Source organism: Typha latifolia, chromosome 3 (assembly GCF_019914945.1).
Source record: "Typha latifolia isolate L0001 chromosome 3, TyphaL0001v2, whole genome shotgun sequence".
Classification (NCBI taxonomy): Eukaryota; Viridiplantae; Streptophyta; class Magnoliopsida; order Poales; family Typhaceae; genus Typha; species Typha latifolia.
Window position 1 is genome coordinate 18399954 of NC_133088.1, and position 25820 is coordinate 18425773.

The 25820-nt window shown below is 38.3% G+C and overlaps 4 protein-coding genes and 1 pseudogene across 11 annotated transcripts; 4 read left to right on the forward strand and 1 right to left on the reverse strand.

Annotated features, from left to right (window-relative positions):
• The first annotated feature begins 6 nt into the window (after positions 1-6).
• On the forward strand, positions 7-3729 carry LOC140783663 (probable folate-biopterin transporter 7). 2 transcript variants are annotated; one of them, XM_073130613.1, is made up of 3 exons: positions 116-502; positions 2506-3149; positions 3259-3729. In XM_073130613.1, the coding sequence occupies exons 1-3, from the start codon at positions 268-270 to the stop codon at positions 3424-3426; spliced, it is 1047 nt and encodes a 348-aa protein (XP_072986714.1). In that variant the 5' UTR covers positions 116-267; the 3' UTR covers positions 3427-3729. The 2 variants fall into 2 exon arrangements, with proteins under 2 accessions (XP_072986712.1, XP_072986714.1); XM_073130611.1 differs by having other exon boundaries at positions 7-502; positions 2506-3729.
• Positions 3730-6652: 2923 nt separating this feature from the next.
• On the forward strand, positions 6653-11687 carry LOC140785250 (pectin acetylesterase 8-like). Its single transcript, XM_073133048.1, has 15 exons — positions 6653-6856; positions 6956-6993; positions 7242-7311; positions 7800-7930; positions 7995-8077; positions 8587-8713; positions 9375-9454; positions 9587-9673; positions 9746-9870; positions 9982-10042; positions 10300-10353; positions 10436-10513; positions 10753-10858; positions 11061-11206; positions 11410-11687. The coding sequence occupies exons 4-15, from the start codon at positions 7801-7803 to the stop codon at positions 11527-11529; spliced, it is 1197 nt and encodes a 398-aa protein (XP_072989149.1). The 5' UTR covers positions 6653-6856; positions 6956-6993; positions 7242-7311; position 7800; the 3' UTR covers positions 11530-11687.
• A 1626-nt stretch (positions 11688-13313) lies between these two features.
• Positions 13314-18387, forward strand: LOC140783733 (pectin acetylesterase 8-like). 2 transcript variants are annotated; one of them, XM_073130739.1, is made up of 13 exons: positions 13314-13746; positions 14518-14639; positions 14789-14871; positions 15162-15291; positions 15857-15936; positions 16072-16158; positions 16230-16354; positions 16530-16590; positions 16954-17007; positions 17087-17164; positions 17327-17432; positions 17648-17793; positions 18069-18387. In XM_073130739.1, exons 2-13 carry the CDS (start codon positions 14519-14521, stop codon positions 18189-18191), a joined length of 1194 nt encoding a protein of 397 aa, XP_072986840.1. In that variant the 5' UTR covers positions 13314-13746; position 14518; the 3' UTR covers positions 18192-18387. The 2 variants fall into 2 exon arrangements, with proteins under 2 accessions (XP_072986840.1, XP_072986841.1); XM_073130740.1 differs by having other exon boundaries at positions 13584-13746; positions 14526-14639.
• On the forward strand, positions 18162-25715 carry LOC140783734 (alkylated DNA repair protein ALKBH8 homolog). Of its 6 annotated transcripts, none has more exons than XM_073130743.1 (8): positions 18162-18299; positions 19768-20106; positions 21077-21178; positions 21288-21374; positions 22511-22636; positions 23474-23758; positions 23983-24048; positions 25134-25715. In XM_073130743.1, the coding sequence occupies exons 2-8, from the start codon at positions 19807-19809 to the stop codon at positions 25194-25196; spliced, it is 1029 nt and encodes a 342-aa protein (XP_072986844.1). In that variant the 5' UTR covers positions 18162-18299; positions 19768-19806; the 3' UTR covers positions 25197-25715. The 6 variants fall into 6 exon arrangements, with proteins under 6 accessions (XP_072986844.1, XP_072986845.1, XP_072986842.1 ...); XM_073130744.1 differs by lacking the exon at positions 18162-18299 and adding an exon at positions 18680-18799; XM_073130741.1 differs by lacking the exon at positions 18162-18299 and adding an exon at positions 18854-18984.
• Positions 18480-18690, reverse strand: LOC140785407 (U2 spliceosomal RNA; annotated as a pseudogene).
• Positions 25716-25820: the final 105 nt, after the last annotated feature.

Consider the following 25820-nt stretch of genomic DNA (forward strand, 5'->3'; position numbering starts at 1 on the left):
TTCCTCGTTTTGACACCCGCAACCAAATCCTCAGATATTCTCCTCTCCAGATCTCCACAGGACGCCAACACGTGTCATTTAAATTAAATTTAACAAAAACAAGAGAAAAGCGCACCCTAATTGGAAACCTCCTATCGATCTTATATAAGATGCCATCGACGAGGAAGCCAGATCCCAAAGCTTCTTCCCTCTGTGCATTTGAATTTTTGGGTACACACACACACACACACACATATATATATATATAAAAGAGATAGAGAGAGAGAGATGGATTGGGTGCGATGCGTGGTGGGAGTTGGGTTTTGGATGCAAGGATTCCGATGCTTCCCATGGCTAGGCGTCAATTTCTTCCTCAAGGATGGGCTCGGGGTGGCGCCGTCGTCTCTCCAAATCCTTCAGAACTCAGCCAATCTTCCCATGGTCGCCAAGCCCCTCTACGGTCTCCTCTCCGACGCCGTCTATATCCGAGGCCAGCATCGCCTTCCGTACGTCGCCATCGGAGGTATGCCTCTCTCTCTCTCTAACCCCCCCTCCTTTTGTCTCTTCCTCTCACCGAGTCTCTTTGAAACTGTCGTCCGCCGCTTCCGTCATCGGGTGTCTGGAACTGGGATCCAGGCGCCATTCTGGTGTTCCTGCGGAGCAACTGGCTCCATCTGTCCTAAGGGGCCACGTGGAATCATTCTCTTTAGGAGGAATCACGAGAATATCCCATGTGGATGTGGTCGGCCGCGGCCGACCCTCGTGTGAGTTGGTGTCCTCGCTTTCTTTGTTTTGGGCCAGGCCGAGCGACTCAGCCCAGTTTGCATCCGCATTTAGTGATGAACTGTTTTGTACTTTTGTTTTTACCAAATTGGCTTATTAGTTTACTAATCTCGAATTTGTTGGAGAGGAGTAGGACTGACTTGAGGAGGGCGGGTCGGTCTTATGTTACTGGGATTAGTGATATGGGGATGCTGTCGTCATCATTGACGGCCCATTTGACAAGTTAAAAAACTAGCTAATTGATCCTAGTGACGACGGGAAAAGCTTTTGTCTAATGTCTATTTTATTCGATATGCTGGTTTAATCTCACAATGAATGGACGCTGCAATCCCAACTGGGAGATTTATATTCTGATTAATCTTAAGATATGTCATTAGCTAGCTTGCCAACTTAGGTGTTTGTTGAGTCGTGTAAGATTTGTATTCTGATTTTTTAGGATATGTTCTTTGTAATGGATTTTGGATTCTGAGTGGGTTTGAAGTACTTTTGTCCTGTTTTATAATCATAATAGGTTAAGAATGATTGTTTGTACTATTATTATATTTGCTTTACGCTGCTAAAGCTTCTTCTCAAGCACCTTGCTACTACTCATAGAATCCTAGTAGTTGATGATGAAGTTGAGTGAAGATACTTCACTCAATCTTTCTGTAAAACACTCACTGATCTTTTCATGCGAGTGGCGTTCTCTTTATGCTCCATTTGTTGCTCTTGAATATCCTTCTTATGTGTCACAAATTCAGTGTTTATTGGTTCAAATGTTGCACGATTATGAATAAACACGGTAAGAGAGTTCTTTATGTTTAAGATGAGAATGTTGAGAAAAATATGTAGTGCCCCTAAAGGGATTCAATTTGGAGCCCAAAATAGCTAATTTTCACAATTTAAGGACTTGCATGGATAAAGGATATAATCTTGTGCTTATGTTTATTGAAGATTAAATTGGCCATTAGATTATTAAAGCGCAGTTTTGGACTGCTGCGAAAGCAAGCCAGCAGCTGGAGGAAAGAACAAAGGTTGAGGCCTCACCGGGCTTTCATAAAATAGTCTCGTATATGAATAGTACGGCGCTCAGTGATAACTTGAGCATATCTTATTCATGAGAAAGTTGCAGTCTCAAACAGCTGTGGTATTTAAGATGTGCAATGATACTTATGTAATGTCCAGATCAACAATTTCAATTAATTATTGAATAGTTTATCCTTTTTCTTCTACTTTTGGTATCTCTGAAAGTTGGCAAATGGCAAGCATGATGTAGCAAAAGCAGTAGCCAGTTGAGCTTGCTATTAGCTTTCTTGCATTTATATCCATTTTCTTAGCAGTTTTTGCACCAGTATTAAATTTTACACAAGTAATCCTTTGAGTACATATATAGCTGACTGCGGAGTGTGAAGATTCCGAATACGATCTTCTACATATTTCTTTGGTTTCTGAAATTCTTTCGATGTGTAAAAATTCTAATGAATGTGGCGTAATATGTTATTAAGAAGTGATATTTATCCTTCATTTAGAGTTCTGCGATGTCAGTCTATCTAATAGAATTTTAGAACTGATGCATTCAATTTTCGCCTCCATGATATAATTATAAGTACTTTTAAGAAGCTGACGGCTGGTTGCGTCATTGTAGTGTACTAGAGTTAGATTTTGTTTGAGTAGGAGATTATATTTATCTATTTATAATTTACTTCTTCCATGTTTTCGTAGAAGTTACCACTGACTAATTTGAGTTTTTATGATATTGTGCAGCTCTCCTGCAAGCGGTCTCATGGTTGGCAATCGCTTCCTTGCCCGGATCATCAATTTCTGTAGGCATCCTTACCCTCTTCCTCCTCCTCAGTAATCTGGGTGCATCCATAGTGGAGGTTGCAAATGATGCCATCGTTGCTGAGGCTGGGAAGCAGTCCTCTTCTCCATCAGCGTCAGGACAACTCCAGTCCTTTGCTTGGATGTCTGCCTCCATAGCAGGCGCTCTTGGAAATCTCTTTGGCGGCATGGCCATTAATCAGTTTTCTCCCAGAACCATGTTTCTCCTATTTGCCCTCCTGCTTGTGATTCAGTTCGTCACAACTGTTGCCATCCCTGAGAGCTCCCTCGACCTTCCTAAGAAAGCAGGTCAACCATCAAAATCTTCTAGCATCAGCAAACAATTATCAGAACTATCTGTTGCTCTCTGTAAACCAGAGATCCTCCATTCAATCGTGTGGTTTTCAGCATCTTATGCGCTAGTTCCACTGCTGACCAGCACCATGTTCTTCTACCAGACGCAGCACTTAAAACTCGACTCGTCAGTTGTTGGCTTGTCCAAGGTATTTGGTCAGGCGGCTTTATTGGCTTGGAGTGTAGCCTATGACAAGTACTTTGAAGGGACTTCAGCAAGGAAGGTTTTATCGGTATTGCAGTTAACCACTGCTTTCTTAATGATGTCTGATGCCCTGTTTGTACAGGGAATGTACAGGAAGATTGGAATTTCAGACTCCATGTATGTTGTGATCTTTTCAGGGTTGTTGGAGGCTCTTTTCTTGTTCAAAGTTCTGCCATTTAGCGTTCTTATCTCACAACTCTGCCCTGCTGGATGTGAGGGTTCTGTCATGGCTTTTGCCATGTCCGCATTGGCACTTGCGTCCATTGTCAGTGGCTACTTTGGGGTTGCACTTGCTGCATTTTTAGGAGTGTCGGGAACTAACTTTTCAGGGCTCTCAGTTGCCATCTTGATAGAAGCTGCTTGCACTATGCTGCCCCTCTATTGGTCGTCGTGGATCTTGGACAGCGGACGACCACCCAGGAAGAAAGAAGAGTGAGTTACAATAACAAGGGAATGGTGACTAGAGATCAGAGATGCCCTTTTTCTATATTTTTTAAAAAAACTGTCTCATTTCGTCAGAGATGTGTTCTGATACATAGATTCGGTGGATTTGTCAATGTGAAATTTGTCTACAATTATGTGAGATATGATATAAACTTTTGTCATAATTTTCATATACTCTGTCCTTGTGGGACAATCAAGCAGTCAGACATACCTTCACCTACAATCAAGCAGACAGACATCACTTCTAGCAAGGAGTGTTTTACTTTTACCTGTTCCAGAGGAGGGCCATAACAAAAGACCCCCCTTTAGAAGGATCATTCAATTCCTAAGCTTAATTAATTTCTCTGGATGAAGCGCGCAAATCTAGGAAGCTCCATAATTGAAAATGAAATACCCAAAGATGTTCGCCTAAAAAATATGTGCATGATTCATTCATCATGCCTACCACTCCTGGCATCTTTTCAATTTGCTCCTTACGTCCACCAACAGCATTATAGGCATGCTAAGTCATTGTAACTTGGATGGATTTTCTACCACAGTACACATCATGTCCTTGAAGTGGACAATTCTTAAATAGGGCTAGATGAATGAATAGAGTAAATTACTTGAAGAGGTTGCTCCTCTTGCATCATTTGCTTGACAGAAACTAAATCAAAATGCCATCCTTCCTTCATGATCACTATTTGGTTGTTGACAAGTTAATTTGATTCTATTCCTCAAAAATCGTCCTTTTTAAGGTACGTACGTACTGGCTTACACTATGAAGAAGGTAGGAGGGGTACGTTATACAAGAATTGCATGCATGCAGCTAGCGTGTTATTTGGATTAATTTTGTGTCTGGAGGAGGGAACTAATTACTGGTATACCATGTACGTAAAAGATGGATCCTTAGCATTGCTAGCGGTTGAGGTAATTAAAGACATGGAGGTAGAAGAAGGTACTGGAATTAAAATCTAGAATCCAGAAACGTACATCTCCAACCAGGAGTCGAAGAACGCGTCTTTATCAATCCAAAGGAGAAATCAAGGCTAGCTGAATTGGATGCCGATTGATCGAGAAATTAAGTGCGCACGTACGTACTAAACTAACCCTGACCTACAATATACGATCAGGTTTATGTGGCACAGGTCGGATCTCGATCCTTCCGACGTACCTTCACTGTCATCTTACAGCTTATCTACAGTGACACGTCTCTCTCATGTAAAAAGGTCTCACTATTTTATGTATATATCAATCGATATATATATATATATATATATATATCATCCACATATACGTATGCATGCATCTTTTGTTAATTTCAAGTGGTAGCTATATATATAGCTTAGCTTGTTAATTCTGTTCATTGTTATGAGCTAATTAAAAGAACATTATTAAGTAATTGTAGCTTAGCTTGTTCATTATATATTTAATTTCCACGAGAGTGCTTCATCGATTAATTAATTTAAGCAGGCCCAAGGGAAAATATATACAATTTTCATCGATTAATTAATTAAGAAGCTAGCTAAGCTTGGTTTGATTTTTCAATGTACAAAAATTTTTAGGTCCGGAGAAAAATGGATTGCGTTGATGCAAGTTGACAGCACCAACAGTAAGAGTAACAGTAGTGAGGAGAGATGGAGTGGTTGAGATTATTTTGGTCGATATTGGTTCCCTTTCGTATTCTCTTCTCGACTCCTGTTCCTCCTCCACAATTCATTGGCGCAAATAGTAACTAACTTTATCACCCGAGAATGACTAAATTGACCCAAAGAGTTACATAGTGGACCTCAAGAGTCGAGAGTCACTGGGGGGGGTGGAATTAAACAGGCCCATCGACGAGCGTACGTTCTACATCCCATCCCGTTCATAATAAGCTTGCTAGCTAACCTTGGATTATATATATAGAGAGAGAGAGAGAGAGAACAGGCAGAGAGATCTAGAGCTATGTCTGCACCCCCATCTCTCAAATAAAGCAACAACACTGTTAACCACATTTCATATATATAATAAATTAGTATGGGTGTTCAATTACTGCCCACCGCCAGATTGCAGCCGTCGAACTCGGTTCGTCGTCGCAAGGGCAAGGCAGAGAAGGCTTCCTCTTCCTCTGCCATCGACGTCCTCATCCCTCAGCGCTTATACCCGTCGACCCAAGGAGCTAGGAAAGCGCATGATCTCCAGATGTCGAAGCGATGGCTGGTGAATGCTCGAAACACCATCAGCTGGTTCACCCCTGCAGCTGCAGCTTGCTTGAAAATAATGGTGAGAAAGCTTAATAAGAGATTTGGTTGCCTCGGTACTACTACTGCTTTTGGATTAAATGAAGGGGCGGTGAGCATAGAGCCTTACTTTTCCATTCCACTCGTCATGCCGGATTAATTCTCCTGCAGCTTGCAGGTGTCGTCTACATCGATGTATGTATACATACATATATACACATGGACCAAACCCCATGCAAATCTACATCTATCTAATTAACTCATATATATATATATATATATATACTCTGATGTACATGTAAATTATATATTAAGTCTTAGATGTATTTATTATATGGCTTTATTTTTGAGCCCAGCCTATAGCTAGCACGCTTTATGGTTAATTTCCTGGGCTTCTTCCCTTCTCGATCCGAGCCCTAAACCCAATAATCTTCTTCCGCCTATTGCTGCTTGCTTTCTTTCGGCCCGGATGTGCCCATCGATGCCCACAGATATCAAAGAGCGGGCCTTAGATTTGATTGTATTACTACTGTCTACTGACATCATCAGCTCCACGTACAGTTGCAACTGCAGGCTTACCAATAGTTTTGTTGGCAACTTGACAATTGGCATAGGTGATGATAGGTGAATCGTAAATGTAATGCAGCACATACATTACCAATCACGTTACATCGAAGGATCCGATTACAACTTACAAATGTACATATTGTCAAAGATTAACAATTGGTGGCGGGATGACAGCAGATCCAGATCAGGAATTATTATTAATTGTTTAGATGGCCGACACGCATAAACGCGGGGTGAGAACCAGAAGAACCTTATCATCTCCAACGCGTATACAAGACGTCGCTTTCGCTACTAGTAAATGCTCGTGACAAAGCAAGATGGTCCCTTTTTCTTTTTTCTTTTTTCTTTTCTTTCCAAAGAGGAGAGGCATCACTTCTTTTTTCACCCCCTCACAGTCACAGTATACTGAAGAACATAAAAGTGTGCATGCATAAAACTTAAACTATACTACGTGTCTACCTGGAAGGTTATCCATGAATTTCACTCTTCAATAGGGGGTTCCTGCAAATTTTAAGGTTTTGAGGTATGTATGTGCAAAAGATTCTTTACCACTTTTGAGTGCTGTCTATTAAAATATATTCGTAGTATAGTGGAGAGTTTGGACCTTTTGTTTTCTTTGCAGAGCTGTGGAGCTGCGCTTCAAGCAAAGAGATTTGTAAGGTAAGTACTATATTCCATGGCGTTGGCTATTATTTGCATTACATGACTCCCCGCATTTGTTTGTTGCATCTTCTCAAACATCTTCCAGTCCTTTTTGAGGTTTATTAGTGTGTTTCACTCACCTTACTATTTTTTGCTTACATTGGGCGATACTCTTTTAACTTCCTTTACTCTCGGATTAATGGCCGTTTGCTACTTCGATTGATCGATCTAGATCTACTCACCTTACTATTTTTTTTTCTCACAAGGAAAAAAGGAAAGAAAATTTACTACTGTGGGGGCCAAACCTGAATAGAAGCTCAAAGATCGTCTTTCAAGGTACTAATGGAAGGAAGTTTTGAATAATTTCTTTATGGGCACTTGTATCTAATTGGAGAGTTGTATTTTAGATGGGCTGTCACATATGTTTCTTTTTCTTTTTTATTTGGTTTTTTTTTTCCGATGCACTTTACAGAATTCATCAATTTTCCTTACTATCTTCAAAAAGAACTTGATATGACTTACTAAATTCCAAAACAATTCATCGCCGATTGTGGTATGCTCTTGCATTTTGAAATGTATTATTCGTCTTAAACTAAATGAAAATTGTTTCTGTCCATTGCTTTGAAGGATGAAGGAATTAGTTTACTTGATTTAGTACAAAAAAGTTAATACATTTTTCCTATATATTCGATAAATCCTGTCAACCCTATGGTGATACATTGAATGTCTTATAAATATATGTACAAAAAAAAATGTATTCATGTTTCATAAAAGTGGAATATATGGTGCATTCTCTGTTTTAATAGTTTAAATTTATCTCACAGAATGGTTACTAGTAAATCATGGTCATGGATCTATCCTGCGATCCTTGTATGCAATCTCCTAGCATCAGTGAAAGTGGATGGAGCTAATGTACCTATGACCATTTTGACAAGTGCAGTAGCAAAAGGAGCAGGTTTGACCCTCTCATCTGCTCCATCTTTTGTTACTTGACTTGTCACTTATGAAACATTTTACAGTTTGTTTGGATGGAAGTCCTCCGGCTTATCATTTCTCTCCGGGCTTTGGTTCTGGGATGAACAACTGGTTAGTTCATATGGAGGTTAGTGGTAAATTTCATCTTTTGCGCACTGTTAATTTTCATCTAGTCTTCTTAGGGAAAAAAGTATATATATTCTTCTTTTCTTTTACCATAGGAGATCTCATCCTTAAATGGCTCGAGAATCCATATGCTTGATTTTTCTCAGGTTGATGGTTGTGATCGGAGATGTGATAGATAGGTTGTGGTTTGTTAAAGAGGCATCTTTAATTGTTCCATGTCTGTGTGAGGAGAGCTAAAACACTCTTAAGTGACCACCGAGTATGATTCTCCCTAATATAGAGAATGCATTGAAAATTTATTGTCCCAGCAACTACGTTAAGTTGTGAACCTGTTGAAGCCCCAGGAAAGTTGGAAAAGGAATGCCTTTGATTAGGAGAAGTATCAACTTAGGTGAAATTCTACTGTCTGAAATATGAAACATTTTTGCCAAAAAGCAATGGAAGATGTGTAGAAAACTAAAGCATTACCAAAAAGCGGGGGTTCATCTAGTTCACATGTTTCTTTGGCAGGGAGGAGGGTGGTGCAGGAATGCTCAAGAATGTCTAGGCCGAAGAGATACCTTTCGAGGTTCTTCTAAATATATGAAGCCGATGTCCTTCTCTGGGATCTTAGGCAACAATGAAAAATCCAATCCTGGTATGGCATCTCTCACCTTTATTGGACAATTTAACAATGATCCTATTATCTGTTGCAAAGTGTAAATCTCGTGGAACCAATGTTTTGAGAAATGGGAAGTTTAGCACTCACATATGCACACCTAAAGAAAAGAAGCAGTCTCTGGTCGAATCACCTTAGTTTCCTAGAGAGTGTTGCTTTCAGATTTAACACAATAATTTCTATCACGATGATTCCCTTAGGTTGATGCCTTTGGTTACAAATTATGCTTAGATAGAAAGAACAAATTATCTTATAGTCTCCCAACTTGCTGGTAACTTCTAGTTGTCCTTTGAGTTTAAAAGTCTAAATCCCTATAATGCATAAGACAAGTCCAGTAAAAATGTCTTTTCTTGAAGGAAGGGTAAAATGCTTCCCATGACAACGACTGGTCTCCACAAGCACTAGTACTTTGCAGGTTGCTTTACACGTGAGCTTCACAAATAGGTGCAAAGTTATTAAAAGTTAGTTAAGTTGCTCGACAAACTTGAACTGTAACTTCATGCTAGTATGGTCCTTGTCATTCTTCACAACAGACATTCCTACTGAGATATACAGTTTGATCCATGTATCTATTTGCAGTGATTCACTATCTGGATTGATCTAATCGTCTTGCATTTTATCTTGATTGGACTACATACAGATTTCTATAACTGGAATAGGATCAAGATACGATACTGTGATGGTTCGTCATTTACTGGGGATGTTGAGACTGTAGATCCTGTAAGTTCGCTGCATACTTATTTTTAGCTGCTTTGAATTTGATTAGATATTTTCATAAACAGAAGAGCATCTTTATCCTTTCAACTAAGGTTTTTAAACTTGGGAGTGGTTTTCCTGTTGTTATTTGATCAGGCGACAAATCTCCACTATAGAGGAGCGAGGATTTGGCTTGCTGTTATTGAAGACCTCTTGGCAAAGGGGATGAGCAAGGCAGAAAACGTATGTTCCTCTACAGTGGCTAGTACTCTATATAATAACACATTTTACTAACGAAATGAGATGTGGATGCAGGCTCTTCTTTCTGGATGCTCAGCTGGAGCTCTGGCATCAATACTTCATTGCGATCGATTTCGAGATATCCTACCAGCACGTGCGAAAGTTAAATGCCTTTCAGATGCTGGTTATTTTATCAATGCGTAAGCTACAGACAGTTATTCCCATTTATAATGTTTTCAGTGATTAGAAGTGTATTTAGCTCCTTACAAAGAAACAATTGGACTAATATAAATTACAACTTCTCATGATAGGAAGGATGTTTCTGGAAAAGAGTTCATCAAAGATTTCTACCAAGGGGTTGTGACCACACATGTAAGACGATCTTTTAAACAGACCACAAACCAGGATTTTTACATGAGTAGTTTTCCACTTTATTAGTAAGAACAGAGTGTCCTAAGGTGGCCTTTGTTATAGAAAAATTATTCTTATAGATATATTGCCTCATACTATATTATTAGGCCAAATAAATACTTTGGCATGTTACAATTTTATTCTTATAGATATATTGATCTTAAAATTTAGTAGTATACAATTTAAACATGCCTAAATGGTGCTTGCATTGCTTCTAGGGATCAGCAAAAAATTTGCCATCTTCATGTACTTCGAGGTTTCCACCAAGTTTGGTAAGTAGTGTTGAATGTTGATCTACTGAGAATTTTAACAAACTTTCTCACAGACTGCTGAACTATATGAATATAAATGCAGTGCTTCTTCCCCCAATATGTGGTGCAGCAGATGCGGACACCACTTTTTATACTGAATGCAGCATACGACGCATGGCAGGTGATTAGTTCTTCCATACGTTCCTTTGGCTTATCATGCTTCTTTTTATTTTTCTTATAGGAATATCATGCATCTTCATATATCTCTCCTCTGCTTTTGTGTTTAAACATTTTAATTGTGAGTTATATAAGGTGACCCTTGTAAAAGCAAGCAGTAGTAATAAACTATTTACCTTATCTTATTTTTTTTAATGTAATCAAGACATTGGAATAGCTAATAAGTTAGCCCCTGCATTGCAGGTCAAGAACATTTTGGCTCCTAGCGCTGCTGATCCCCAGAAAACTTGGAACAGTTGCAAGCTGAACATAAAGCAATGTTCTTCAAGTCAACTTGTGACCATGCAAGGTTTGATAGCATTCCATTTACGGTATTACAAACTGCAGAAGTATATCTGGCATAGGAAACGCATCCTGAAGTGCAGTTTAATTTTATCTTTTCGGAGATTTAAAAAACATTAGGAACTCATTATACATTCAAATCTGGTTGTCATCAACTAGATTTTGTGAGCTATGCATAGGCCTAGATCTAATTCTGCAATGTATCACAGATTTTAGGTCGGAATTCCTCAGTGCACTTCCCAGAGCTGGGAGTTCATCATCTATAGGAATGTTCATAGACTCTTGCTTTGCCCACTGCCAGTCGGGGGCTCAAGATACCTGGCTAGCGGATGGTTCTCCTGTAATTCAAAAGACGGTAAGCTCCTCTGCAGTTAACTTGTTATTCCAAATAGATGTCTCAGTGACCACCCATTTTTTCTCAACATTTTAAAGTAAGCAAATAGAATAATTTTATTGCTGCCTAACCACCTAATCACCATTCACCAGAGGGGTATATTAGAAAGTCAATTAATAAGTATGCTTAGATATTTATGCTGTTGTATATATTCCTTTCTGCAGCCAATTGCTAGAGCAGTTGGAGATTGGTTCTATGATCGAAACAATGCACAGAAGATTGACTGCCCTTATCCTTGCAACCCGACATGTCGCAACCGGGAAGACGATTCTATGCAGGATTAATAATCAGAGATTGTTTCCCTATGAATGATCGAGCACAAGGAAAGTACGCTATCTATACTATTGCTTATCAATTATGGACCCGAATAAAAAAAAAAAAAAAGGAACTGTTGTATTGTTCTCTTAATAATCTAGCTGGTCATCCCTTTTCACTGTGGTAATGCGCGCATAGGTTAATGCGGATGATGCACTTATGATTTTATATGGACCTATATCCACCCGTTGATAAAGAGTAAAATATATAATAAATGAAGAAATATGATTTGAGGCCATGTCCATTGTCCACCATCCATATGCCCATTCTGCCGATAGATAACAAACTATATATATATATATATATATATATATATATATATTTTTTTTTTTTTTTTTTTTGTTTGTTTGTTTTTGTTTTGGGGGGGGGGGTCTTTTGGCTTCCGTTGACGTATGCGCCTCCCTTCACTTCCTATTATCTTACCCTCCCCGGAGTACCAAGAGGCAAGAGCTAACATAATGCACATATTAAATCTGGACCGTTCAATGAGTAGACAGACGATTGCTTGAGGAAGGAAAAGATTCGCACATTATGTTGTTCCGCGGGAGCGACGGTAGGTGTTTTGAAATTGAGCTTGTCGGTGCCGTGTGAATGGAAACAAGGAATTTATTTGTAGCAAAACAACAGCCACCTCCCCTTATTTAATTGGCTTATAATAGTGGGGACCACACACATATGACACACCGGCGCCATCTTAAATTTTTAGTCGCTCAATGGCCAATGCTGCCTGAGGTTCGATCATCAAGCCATTTGTATGACTTTGTGTCATGTCAGGTACTAGTAGCTCTTATATAAAGTAGGGTACGCTAGTGGCTGCCGCATCTAATCACCGCCACGCTGTCACGTGCTATGTTATGTTGCACTCCAATTATCATGTCGGTCACATATATTAATGCAGCTTTTAAGATGACGTTTTTTTTATATCACAGTCGCTGTTCATAGGATGGTGATTGGTGAATATATATATATATATATATATATATATATATATATATATATGCACGTAATTTCGAATACGCCATCACATGTCAAACTCGATTGCATTTGCATGCATCCCAATATTAATAAAATGATGTTACTACTTATAAACCCTTCAGGAATGTTTGTTTATACAATACTTGGAAACATCACCTTGTACAGTAGCTAAAGAGCAGAACTGCTCATCTTTTTAACCTCTTTCTTTTAATGATCTTGCGTGCTCTTGTTTGTCGTTGGTTTTGAACTATTTCGTGTTTCTTTCTTGCCCCTCGCGTCAAGGAGTTAAAATATTCGAATGTACGAAGGTAAATGATATCTTCTAGCTGAATCTTACAATGACCCCAACGTCTGGCTGGCTAGTGGCTATACTACAAGTTTGGAAGGAAGCAGAGGTAGTTAAGATATCGCTCGAATGATTTGATTGGGCCTGGCCGCTCTATTAAGTAAACAACAGCCCGAATGGGCCATTAGCATCTCATTAGTAAAACTTGGAAATAACGTAGAATCCGGATCTCGATCCTAGTCATTTATTAATAAAAGGTAAATACTTCCGTTGGGACCCAAAAGCCCCCAATTGGGCTATAGTTAAGCCGACATTCCCCCTTCAGTCTTTTTACCCTTACCGAGATCAAGGCAGTCACTTGGACGAGTGTGGCGGGGCCCACATAAAATCACCACGATATATTCACCAATCAAACCGCACTCCATTATTGAAGGAAATGCTTGCTTGCACTCCCTCCTGGTCATCTGACCGTTTAGAGAGTTAAAAAAAGATGCTCTCCTCTGTGTTTCTGCTCGTAGAGGTGTACTTATTTTGCTTGTTTGCTTGCTTTTAAGAGGAGCAGGAGAAGAAGAAGAAATACAAAAAAGCAAAGGAAAGCGAAAGAGCGACGAAGTCTTTATTTATTTATTTATTGAGATATTTTATATACGGTATCAATTATCATACGAGGGAGGGAACCTTGTCTTTTGAAGGCAGTGCGTGTGAGTGGTGGGGCTCACTCATTTGATAGCTCTAAGTATGCGGCAATAGGTGTATGGTAAAGGAAGGTAAGGTAAGGTAAGGTAAGGAAAGGAAAGGAAAGGAAAGCAAAGGGAAGGGACAAAAGCCCGTTAAGGATCGTAGACCCACTGTTTCTGTTTCAGATTTCCGGCGGGAAGAAAAGAGGCTTGTTTGGTGATCTCGGCGGGGATCACCCCAATTCCAGGTAGGGCTTTGTTGATTCACTTTGGTTTCAGTTGCTTTTCAATCTTTTGCTCATCCTTTCCTCACGCTTTCTTGGGTTCCGTGAGATTTAAAAAAAAAAAAACGCTGCCATATTTTCTTTCTTTCTTTCTTTCTTTTTTACGTAGTTTTGATAGTTGTAGGAGGAGTTTGTATTGATTTGGAACTGAAGGTATGTTTAGTTTCTGGATACCTTTTCAAACTGAGGCATGTCCCAATAGGGAGTCTCTGTCTGTCTCTAGAAATATGGGATTAATTCGGTTGTTGGAGATGGATATATGATTTTCCAAAAGGATGAAGCTTGTTGCTCTTTCTAGGGATTTCGTATCGCCTGATTGAATCTTGTTGTATTTATAAGATTGATTAATCGGACTTCTGGTTTTGCCACTGCTGTTACTAATTAGAACTTTTCATCTGTGCCAATGAAGTTTGTATCTTCTTAAGTAAATTTTGTCAATATTTTCTTTTTCTTACATGGTAAGCAAAGAAAGAGAGAGCATCAACGTTTGTAAAGAATATATCAAGTGTTACGCATTCTTCATCTATTATTCACCTCTCTAACAGAGAAGACAACCAATGTAGATGCATCTTAAGATGTTCGGTTTTCCCCTGAATTTTGGAGATGATGCATTCTTTCCATTCTACGGTTCAAGTTCTTTTACTTGAAATATGATGGGTGCATTCTTAAGTTATGAATCGTTATATACTGCACTCTATGTTTAGTGCAATTTTTCTCTCACTTCCGATTTTTCAGGATGGCAGACGCTAAATTATGGGCATGGAGCTACGCCCTTATTTGTGTAATGATATTTCTGGAAGCAGAGGGCTATTTCGTGGATATTACATATGTTGAAAGTGCTATAGAAAAAGGAGCAGGTGAAATAACTGTATTTGGAATCACAAATTGCCCAGAAAAATTGTGTGACATGAGCCTGCCACTCTTCTCTCGCTCTATCTCGTTTCATTTTCTAATTATCTTCTACCTTTTAGCCATAGTCTACTTATGTGACTGGTATGACATGCAGTTTGTTTGGATGGAAGTCCCCCAGCATATCATCTATCTCCGGGTTTTGGATCAGGGTTGAACAATTGGTTGGTAGATATTGAGGTCAGTATGTCATATCTGATGTAGCAATGGAATATACTCCATTGTAATGCATATCTCTTTGTTGGATTAATGCTTTACTTCCTACCAACTGATTATATCTTTTAGATTTTGTAGAATGAACATTCTTGTCTCAAGTAAAATGCAAGATACCAATTTGTAGTAATGAATAATGTCCTCAACTTGTTATTTTAGACACTTCTATTGTTCTCTCTCATGTAACAGAACGACTTGTGCTTGCTTAATTATAGTATTTTTTTATCAAAATAATATCATATCCATTCATATCTCAGGGAGGAGGATGGTGCAATAATGTTACTACATGTCTAGCCCGCAAGAGTACCCGTTTAGGATCATCCAAACAAATGGTGAAGCAGCTAGCATTTTCTGGGATTCTAAGCAACACCCTATCATTTAATCCAGGTACGTTCTATAGCAACCATGCCTAAACTAAAAAGTCAACTGCATCATATCATTTTGTTTTCTAATTCTGAGATCTACAGATTTACTTCTCTTATTTTCTCACTGCAAATATTGATATACAATGGGGTTCCTCAAGCCAGATATTAGAGCCTTGGAGAAATCACTTTGATCATCATTCTGAACTAAATCCTTGTTAGTCAATTACGAATTGTTAAATGCATAACAACCACAAAATGTTATTTACTGACTTCCGCTATGTGAAATAAGTCTTGTTCTAGTTATTTCTCCTGAACACTTAGCCATGACAGTTTGAAAGTGCTGACGTTGGTAAAAACCAGCCTGCCGCAGATCACAAGTTTGTTTTAAGAAAAGAAGAGCACTAAAAGTGTGCCCAGAAAACTCTAAATGCTAGTTGTTTGTAAAATTTGCATCCTCCAAACCCCCAAGTATAGCATAAGGGATATATTGTGATTTTTATGATCTTCGATAATATTCTTGCGATACTAATATGCCTTCTGTAGCAATTTGTTATTCTTACTTGTATTCCCTGGATTGTAAAACCCAGACTTCTACAATTGGAACAAGGTCAAGGTTCGTTACTGTGATGGTTCATCATTTACTGGAGATGTCGAAAGAGTAGATCCTGTGAGTTGATCAACCTTGCCTCCCTACTGCATATTATCTATGCATGAACTTTACAATGCAATACTCATTAAGCTGCCGTGACATCATATCCAAACTTGAAAACTGACTTTTCCTTTGAACTGGTAATCGGACTAGGCTACGAATCTTCACCACAGAGGAGCAAGGGTGTGGCTTGCTGTTATGGAAGATCTGCTTGCCAAGGGAATGAACAAGGCTGAAAATGTATGCTTTTTAACATGCCTTATATTTGCTGCCATTGTTTCCTCTCGTTAGAAGATTGATATTGCTTGCAGGCTCTTCTCTCAGGATGTTCAGCTGGTGGATTGGCATCCATACTACACTGTGACAGCTTTCATGCCCTTCTACCAATGGGTGCCAAAGTTAAATGCCTCTCAGATGCTGGCTATTTTATTAATGCGTAAGATAGGATCATTTTTGAACTGCTATGAGCTTTTCATTTAGGACTTTTAACTCCTGGTTTGCACAATCTTCTCCAAGTAAAGTGCAAATTGGGTTGTTGGCCTTTAGCTATTTATCAGCTCATCGTGTCGAGCATCTTATGACCCCATCCTTTTACATATTCTCAATGACAGGAAGGACATCACTGGAACAGAACATATTGCAGCTTTCTACAATGATGTGGTGACAATTCATGTATGTTGTTGATTATACGAACATCTGGTGATTATTTTTCTTTTTCCGAGAAGTGGTATTGAAAAAGCAGAAACAATAGTGACAGTGCAACACCAATTCACCTTAAGTTGATTAGTAATTTAACCCTTGCTTTATTCATAGAGTTCCTCCAGTACAACATATTATTACGGAGTATCTATGTCATTTTTGGAGTCATTCTCCACAGACAGTTGTTTTATGCTTTTCTTTTAACATTGCTGCCCTATTCTTTAAGGCCTTTATGCATTATTTTGTGCAAATGTTAGCCTAAACGAATATGACACCTCAACTTATTCTGTCTGGTTTTAGTTCCTTATACTTAGCTCCTGCATGCATGTTCTTTAGGGATCAGCCAAGAGTTTGCCATCATCGTGCACTTCAAGGTTACCTCCAGCCATGGTAAGTACCTTATGAAGCCATGTACACTTTGCGGTACCCTGCTACACTATCTCAACAATGCAGTTTTCTGCAAATGCAGTGTTTCTTTCCTCAAAACGTGGCGCAACAGATAGAAACACCACTCTTCATATTAAATGCAGCATATGATTCATGGCAGGTTTTCTTCTTGTCATCAATATTTTCTATTCATAGAACACAATCTTCAGAGTTGGCAACTTATGCATGCCAGATAATGAAAATATACAGAGTTTGAATTTTCCCTGAATGGTTATCTGAGTCCCTAGTTTCACCGAGTGCTGTTGGACTATTTATTTTACAGATAAAGAATATTTTGGCACCAGGTGTTGCTGATCCTCATGGTACTTGGCATGACTGTAAGCTTGACATAAAACAATGCTCTTCATCACAACTTCAAATCATGCAAGGTTTGTGCTATCTAAGACGCTTTAGAAAGATATATCAAGCTAATACCCTTCTGGAAGAGCATATAACTACATAAGCGCATGTTTATATATATATTAGCTTATTAGTTATTTCACTTAAAATTGGTGAGCAATGACCTTAATGCAAACTACAGCATTTTCTAGTGACTCTTGGAGTTACTGTAACAATGCTCATGCTGCTATATTTGTCTCGATAGGTTTCAGAACAGAATTTCTGAATGCTGTGGCTGAACTTGGAAACTCTTTGTCCAGAGGCATGTTTATCAACTCTTGCTATGCTCACTGCCAATCAGAGATGCAAGAAACATGGCTGGCATCCGATTCTCCAATGCTTGACAAGATTGTAAGATTTAACTTCCATCCTAAAGACTAGCTACTCGCAGTCTTTTTACTTCTTTGCTCTTTTTTTATCCCTAATATAGTTTTGGAATCGTTCGGAAAGCCAGTTTTTTTCCCCTCTTTCTTCAAGGATGCAAAAGATCTTTTTGTACGTTATTGTTCGTTTTGTTTTGCTTTTCATGTAAATGTTATTGTTCATTATGCATCAGATGGAAGATACTTGTTCATCCCAAAAGTTTTCTTACTGCTTATTGGCCTTAAAATATTGTTGTTTTGCAGCCAATTGCAAAGGCAGTAGGAAACTGGTTTTACGATCGCAGTGGCGTTCAGAAGATTGACTGTCCTTACCCTTGCGACTCAACTTGTCATAATCGTATCTTCGAGGACAATTCTGGAGCATAGCAATTACAGTCTCCTCCACTCCTATTCCCATTCATCATACTGTACCTGTTGCAATGATCAATGCTCAAAATGGAGCATGCAATAAACAACAATTTCTCCTAGAAATAAGTAAGACAAGGAAGGCATTAGCAATTAATTGTACTAGTGCCTAACTTAGAGCTTATATATACATATAGATGAAAAGCATGTCCACAAACAGACTGAATATCTTGATTTATATTCCGCCGGTAGGACAAAAACATCCGACGAAGATTCTTTCGAGATAAAGATTATGTATTCAAGAGTTGGTTGGATTGCGGCCAGGCCCGTACTGTAGTGCAACGTAAGGGCGACGCTCGAGGGCCTCCGGTAGCAAGCTACCGTGGTATGGGCCCTCCCCCCCCCCCCACACAAGAAATTAATTTAATATCGTGGTGGGCCGATGGCCCACGTATCAGATATTAAACTGATAAGAACAGATACTACACTTGATCTTAAGCCAAAAGGCCGAGAAAGCTATGATTTGATAAGCTATACTGCCTCTCCTTCTATACTGAATGCCGCTCAGCTGTGCGTATCCTATTATCCATCGATGTGGGACTAGAGAATGGTGAACCATACATACCAAGGTGCGGAAACTTTTGCTCGGTCTAGGATTGGCGGGCGGCTATGCAGTCTGTTTTAGACCCAATTCGATGAGTTACGAGTTACGAGTTACGAGTAGCTTTTCCTTAGTGGTTAAATCGATCTCTCTCCCTCCCTCCCTCCCTCCCTCTCTCGTTCGCCGAAAGAGTCCAAGGAAGATAAGGAAAAGGTGCGTAGATCTCCTATCCTACTCCTTAAGAAGACCACCTTCACCGTTTCTTTATCTCATATCCCAATATCGAGAATCAAGATCATGCCCTAGGTCAGTCCCGTTCCGGAGGTCGTCTAAGCGAATGTGTGCGGATCCTCAGGGTGTTGTTAGGAGAAGTTGCGTGTAGGCGCATCTTTACTCTTTTTGTTTGGGTTTAAATTTCTTTCTTGCACCATAGAAATAACTTTTGTTGGTCGATTGGAGATTTTTCATCGTCAGCCCATTATAATATACATATAAAGTTTTTGGAATCGTATTTCTTCTGGTAAAATTCGTCGCACATTATTTGCCGCTACTGCTTTTATTGCTACGATAATATATTCATTGTAACCTGCTGAGTAGATTGCTCAATTAACAGAAGCACATTACATGATACTTTGATCTACAAGCCTTTTGATTTAGATGAAGATCAATCTTAGGGCTTTACTATAGAATATCAATATACCGAGAAGCAAGTGGACTAGTGGCAATTGGATTTCTTTTCCCAATTTCGGTAACTGGCTCCATTTATGATGACTGCGTTTACTTGATTGTTTACTTTGCAATTATTTTCTCCAATAATGGTAGTCCAGCAGACACCAAACAACTTGACTTACTGGATATTTAGATATTACAACAGTACCTTTGAATTTTGTTTTCTTTTTTGCCTAGTGCATTGATATTCTTTGATCTGTTCTCTTGCTTCTCTGCATGTTGTGAGATAGAACTAGTGCAATTTTACTAACTATATTTCTTCTTTAGGGGGTGAGAGCAACTTTAACTTCTTGACTGTTTGGATATATGACTGAATCTGGATTCACGTGTCCCAAGGGGTTGGATAATCAATTTAGTCCTAATCTCTATGTAGCCAATTGTGGACCAGCTGTGGGCTTATCTTTTGACATTATAAAATCAGTTTTTGGCACCTTTGGGGAAGTTATGGGAGTCCATGCTGCTGACAATAGTGGTGCTCGTGTAATTGTCTGCTTTCATGAAGTTACTGCTGCTCAAGCAGCAATTAAAGCATTGAATGGGTTTCCTTGCCCTGCTCTTCGAGGACGAACCCTGCATATACGCTATTCAGTACCTCGGCAGCAGAAGGTTTGAATTGTAAATGAATTTTGTAATTCAAATATTTTCTCTGTTCCATTGGGTGCAAGCAGATCTACTATTGCATGTCAACCTTTTTTTGTTGTCTCTTCCTTTTGCAGTTCATTGATGTGGAAAGAGTTCCTTGGTATTCCATGTCAATAGACATTGTCCTGAATACTGTATATAAATATGTCATACACCAAAAGTGATCTGTCAATCTCCAGAAAGATCTATGAATATTTACTTATTATTTCATTTAGCTATTGGCTCCATGCTTCTAATTTCATGCTATAAAAAATGAATAGAATTTCTGGTAAATATAACCTTAAAGAATCGATATGATGTAGTTACTGCTAGTTTGAGTGCATCACAGGAAGATGAGTGATTGAGTTTATATCCATAACCATAGAGTTTCACTAGGCTTCTAGATTGTTTTTCTTTCTTTCAATTTTAAATGAAGTAACTAAAAGAGTGATGACATAATGTATGTAACATGTGCTGCTAAGTGCTAATGTCGTTTTAAATTGATGTACCTAAATAGGGTTGAACAATAAATATATAAGAAATGGAGAAAAACATAGAATATAAAGACTTGAAAATAAGTAGGTCTAAGAAGTATATTGAATGCAAATTTGCAAGTGAAGTTCAAATTATTATCTCACCCCAAAATTGGGTACTTAAGGCTTGGTTGATGTTGCTGTTGAGACATCAAAATTGATCAAGAATTTTCTTTATATAAAGTGCCAAAAATGGAGTTTTCACTGTCTTGTACTTATAGGTCAAATTTCTATCGAATTATCTACCAGAATTGGGTATCTTTTGAACATTTATAGCTTTTATTTGAGGGTGTTCAGGACAGATAAATAAATTTCTGTACAATGCTTGGTCGAATAAGTACTCTTTAGTCTTTATTAGCATTTTTCATTCCCTTGGTACAGCGCTGTTCACTTTTTTCTAATTACGTTGCTTATGTTAATAGGTTCAAAGTGATTATTCACTTCCAGTATCTCTTTCGGCCTCAGAACTGGCAACCCCAGGAATTCATCTGGTGCATGAATTCATCACTGCAAAAGAGGAGGAGGTTAGATTCATTAGGACTTCGAACCCGTGGTTTGCTTCCTGTGTTCTTGACCACTATATTCCATAATTTCTGTAATTTACAAGTTCATCTTGTTTTTACCCATTCTCAGGAACTTCTTGCAGCAGTGGACATTAGGCCTTGGAAAATTCTGTCAAAAAGAAGAGTTCAGCATTATGGTCATGAGTTCTTATATGAAGTAAGTTGAACCCTGTAAGTACCTGATCTGAAGAATATAATGGTCCTTTATCATAATTTTCTGTTTGGCGGTTTGAATAATTCTTTTAATTATCTACCTTTACAAGAAATTTTCTTGTGGAATGCAGATCACTGAAGTCCATATCCTTTGATTCATCTGTATATTGTGGTTCCTTTAGGCGCTTCCTTATAGCTGAAAAGGCATCAGAATATCAAAGCATGTATACTCATGTAAATTTCCCAAAGTTAGATATGGCCACTTGTGGATCTTTTAGTTATCTACGTAAATATGAACATGTAGATAACTATTACCTCTAAAATTATAAAAGATTATCAAGGAGCACTGCAAAAAATAGACATGACAGTGCATTGACAAAGAGTTTTGTTCTTCTCTCCCATCATTGGACCCTTAGATGATGCAATTTGATCATTTGCTCAATTGAGGGCACCTTTGGAACTGCCTGAAAGACTTTCCTCCTTATCTTGTTATGACCTATTTGTCCAATGTCTAAGCTTCCTCGTATTTATATGTTCCTAGTGTCTCTTGGGATTTCCACTCTATGCACAGCAATATTCCTGTATGTTGTTCTTTCATTGGAATGACTCCATTTTTGCCCCTTGCATGTTAACTTGTAGACTGAAAGCATCTTTTTATGCAAAATCCCCTGACTTCTGCTTGCGTGTGGCCATTTGCTTATTCCAATAATAGCATATGCAAACTTTAAATTCATGACATTCAATCTCCAGACTTCCTAGGACCATGTATATTGAGCTTTGTCAATGTGGCAGGCTGTTCATGTGCTTCAAATGGCCTCTCTTTCCATTCCTTACCTTTAAAATATTATGTCATCCTCCTCTGTTTATTCCTACTTCCTGCATCCATTTGTCTGTTAGAACCTTTACTTGATTGGGCATCATCACTATGCTTCATGGCTCATCTAAGATGACAAGACAATACTGTTAAGTGTTAACTTGCTAGTCCGAACAGATAGGATACATTTGTCCAGTTCCTGATTTTCTTCTGCCATTTTTCTTATTTCAGTCGCACATGTTCTAAAGTACGATATTTCAGTTAGCATGCTAATCTAAATATTGCCTAACATATGCTAACTGGGATATATTGACTTCTTTCTGCAGACAAGGAATGTTGATTCCAAGCAGTTCTTGGGTGAACTTCCATCCTTCGTTTCCCATGTGCTTGAGAAAATCATGTCATTTCCTGGCCTTGATGAAAATAATAGCAAATTGATGGATCAGTTGACGGTATATTTCGGACTTGTCTGATCCAACAGATATATTACTTAGTAGAAGGTGTTCTTACTGAATTGCTGTTACATTGACAACTTGACACTTGCAATCCCGAATTTAGCTAGTATACATCTGTTAGTTTCCTATTTGTATTTGATCGCTGAGAAACCTGTCTTGTACATATGTTCCAAGTAGATTTACGCATTTTGTATTAGCTGAATATATAAAATGTGTCAACTTTCTGCAAGTAGCTGTTTGCTGATGCTTTATAGCTTTTGCCCATGTAATGATAAAGATGGAAATTCAGATAGGTGCACTGCACAGGATGCTGATTCACTTTTAATTAGGGTTCGAGGGTTGATGAAAGAATAAAACACAGATAGGTACATTAGTGAGGAGTAGTGGCACTAACGTAACCTGTACCGAGGTGCTTATCATGTTCGTTTAAGTAAATTTTGTATGCCTTTTTCAAGCCATTAGTATTATATATGACTGGGAGAACAGTGACTGTCATTCCATGGTATTCCAATGGAGTGGCATCAAGATGATTTTGTTAACGTGAAGCTGTGACAGGATGAGAACAAAACAGATTCTAATCCTTATTGATATATATATATATATATATATATAGTCTGGAAACTATATCTGACTGCGTTAAGCTCGTAAATTTGTTTCTGATATTGTTGTTGCCTGAATCTTGCTGGAGAGAAAAATAAAGAAACAAAAAGAACTACTTTAAGAAACCGAGTACTTAAGCACATACTGTTTACTATGGTAAGATCCCTACTTTCTGCTTTAACTACTAAAGGTAGCTGTTTACAACTCTGGAGTAATCTGTTATTCATGTTATAGGTCAATGAATATCCATCTGGTGTGGGCTTATCTCCACATATTGACACCCACTCAGCATTTGATGATTTGATCTTCAGCCTTTCTTTAGCTGGACCATGCATTATGGAATTCAGGAAATATCCCGAAGGCACTTGGAAACCTCCAGATGATGTGATTGTTGATAAGGTTAGCAGCAGCCAGTGTTCAACTTTCGCAAGGAAAGCCATTTTCCTTCCTGCTCGTTCAATGCTTTTATTATCTGGAGAAGGGCGATATGCTTGGCATCACTATATTCCACATCATAAGGTACACAACTCTTTGCATGCTGTTAATATTTTTACAAATGTTACATTGCAAGAAGCACAATGTCTGCAACTCTGCAGCTAGGAAAGGAGTTAGGTGGCATGCTTTCTCTCTTCTTGTGTCCAATATTTTCTGTTAAATACATAAACAGAGTTCTAGCATTCTGTTTTAACAATGTAATGGGAATTGGTTTCTGATGGATTGTTTAAATATCTTCTTTTTCATAGATTGATACAGTTGGAGATCATGTTGTAAGACGGAGTTCAAGAAGAGTTTCCTTCACCTTTCGGAAGGTCTGTAGATATGCTTATTGATTTTGGTGGAATATCCATTTATTTGTAGTATACAAGTTCTAAAGGTTGCAGGTGCCCACTGTATTTTGCGATTCAATTTTCTGAGCTTAATGTGTCTTCTTAATGATGAGTATTGCACTTGAAATACTTATAGAGATGAGGTTGTTACTTGATAGAACTTTGGCTAGACTTCACCTGTTTCCTCTTTTTAACTTTTCCGGCATATTTACACAAACATGTGAATTTATATATAAAAACAATTGGCTTGCATTGCAGACTACTCTCAATGCTTGCTTTCAATTTTAAATACTGTCGTAATTGTAGAAGGAACACATGGAATTAGTGATCTATTATCCTTGTATTGCCTTTCTTCGATGGCTCTGTTTCCTTGTAAGGAGTTTTTTGCATCGTTAATTTCTTTTTATTTGCTTAATTGCTTCCTCACTAGAAACAGGAAACGAAGCTTGAGTGATCTTTTATGGGTTAGAAAAAATTTATTCATGACTGGAGGGGTTGGATGCCGGAACCAAATCTGAATGGAATGGCTATCCTTCAAGAGATGGCTGCAGATAAGAAAAACAGAGTTCTACTTGCTTTGATAAAAACAGAGTCAATATTTTCTTGCTTTGTAACAAAGCTTGATGAGTTGTTACTGAATGAGAAATTATTTCGGTGTGATTTGGGCCTGTTCCCCTCTCTCTATTATCCTTTTACACGTCAATTTGTTTAATACATTTTTTTTATCACATTCCTTTACTTTTCTGATGTAATAGTGATTTTTAATTTGAATTTTGACCCTTTGACTGTTGGGCTCTTTTTTTCTCGCTTTATTTTTAGAGAAAACTGTTTTTTTGTAACAGCTAGCAATTGTTATGCTTTTGCCAGTGGCTTCCAGATAATGTGATTTGCTCCATCATACCTATGTGTACTAATCATCATCGTCTGCAACATCTAGTATTTGATTTCCAAATGTGTATTGACATATTCAAGCTTTTTGTATTGTTTACTGTCAATATGTTAGCTGTGTTATCTTTTATGTATATAGGATTTTGCTTCTGACAAGCTTTTCTTCTTCCATGCTATAGGTGAGGAGAGGTCCTTGCTGCTGCAAATATAAGCAATACTGCGACTCTCAGATGGTCAGGTGAAAGTAGAGCAATCACGGCTACTGAGAGTACCCAAAAAATCTGATTTGATGACTATACATTGCCAAGCTGAACAGCCACTCAGAGCAACTACAATTAAGAGAAGTCGTGAATTAAGCCAAAAAAGGACTCTTCTCATAACCAGAGAAAACAGCGATGCTCAAGAGGAAGCAATTTACCCGAACCCATTGGGCGGTTTGGATCATATTCCTTTTGTAAAACTTGATTATATTTCTAGGAAACTCTTATTTTGTCGTTATGGACTTTTGAGCTAACGCTGCAAAAAACCAAGGCGGTCAGTTTCCTGAGGCATTCAATAGGTTTCTCTGTTGTGAACTGATTTTGGTGTATGTAACATTCAATGGTTCTTGACCTGCTCCCTGCTGCAGAGAAAACAAACAATTGTCTGATAGAAGAGCAGAGAAAAGGGATTCGCATAAATGAAAATTTCTTATTTAGGAAAGGAACAGGCCTGTATGTATCTTACTCTGGGAATCTATCTAGAACTTCACACTTGAACGAGATTCTTGTTGCTGTTATTGTACTTGACACAATATCACAGATTGTTAACATCAGATGACAAAAGAATTAGGCCAATGGGTGGTGAGTGCGGTTTATGATATATAA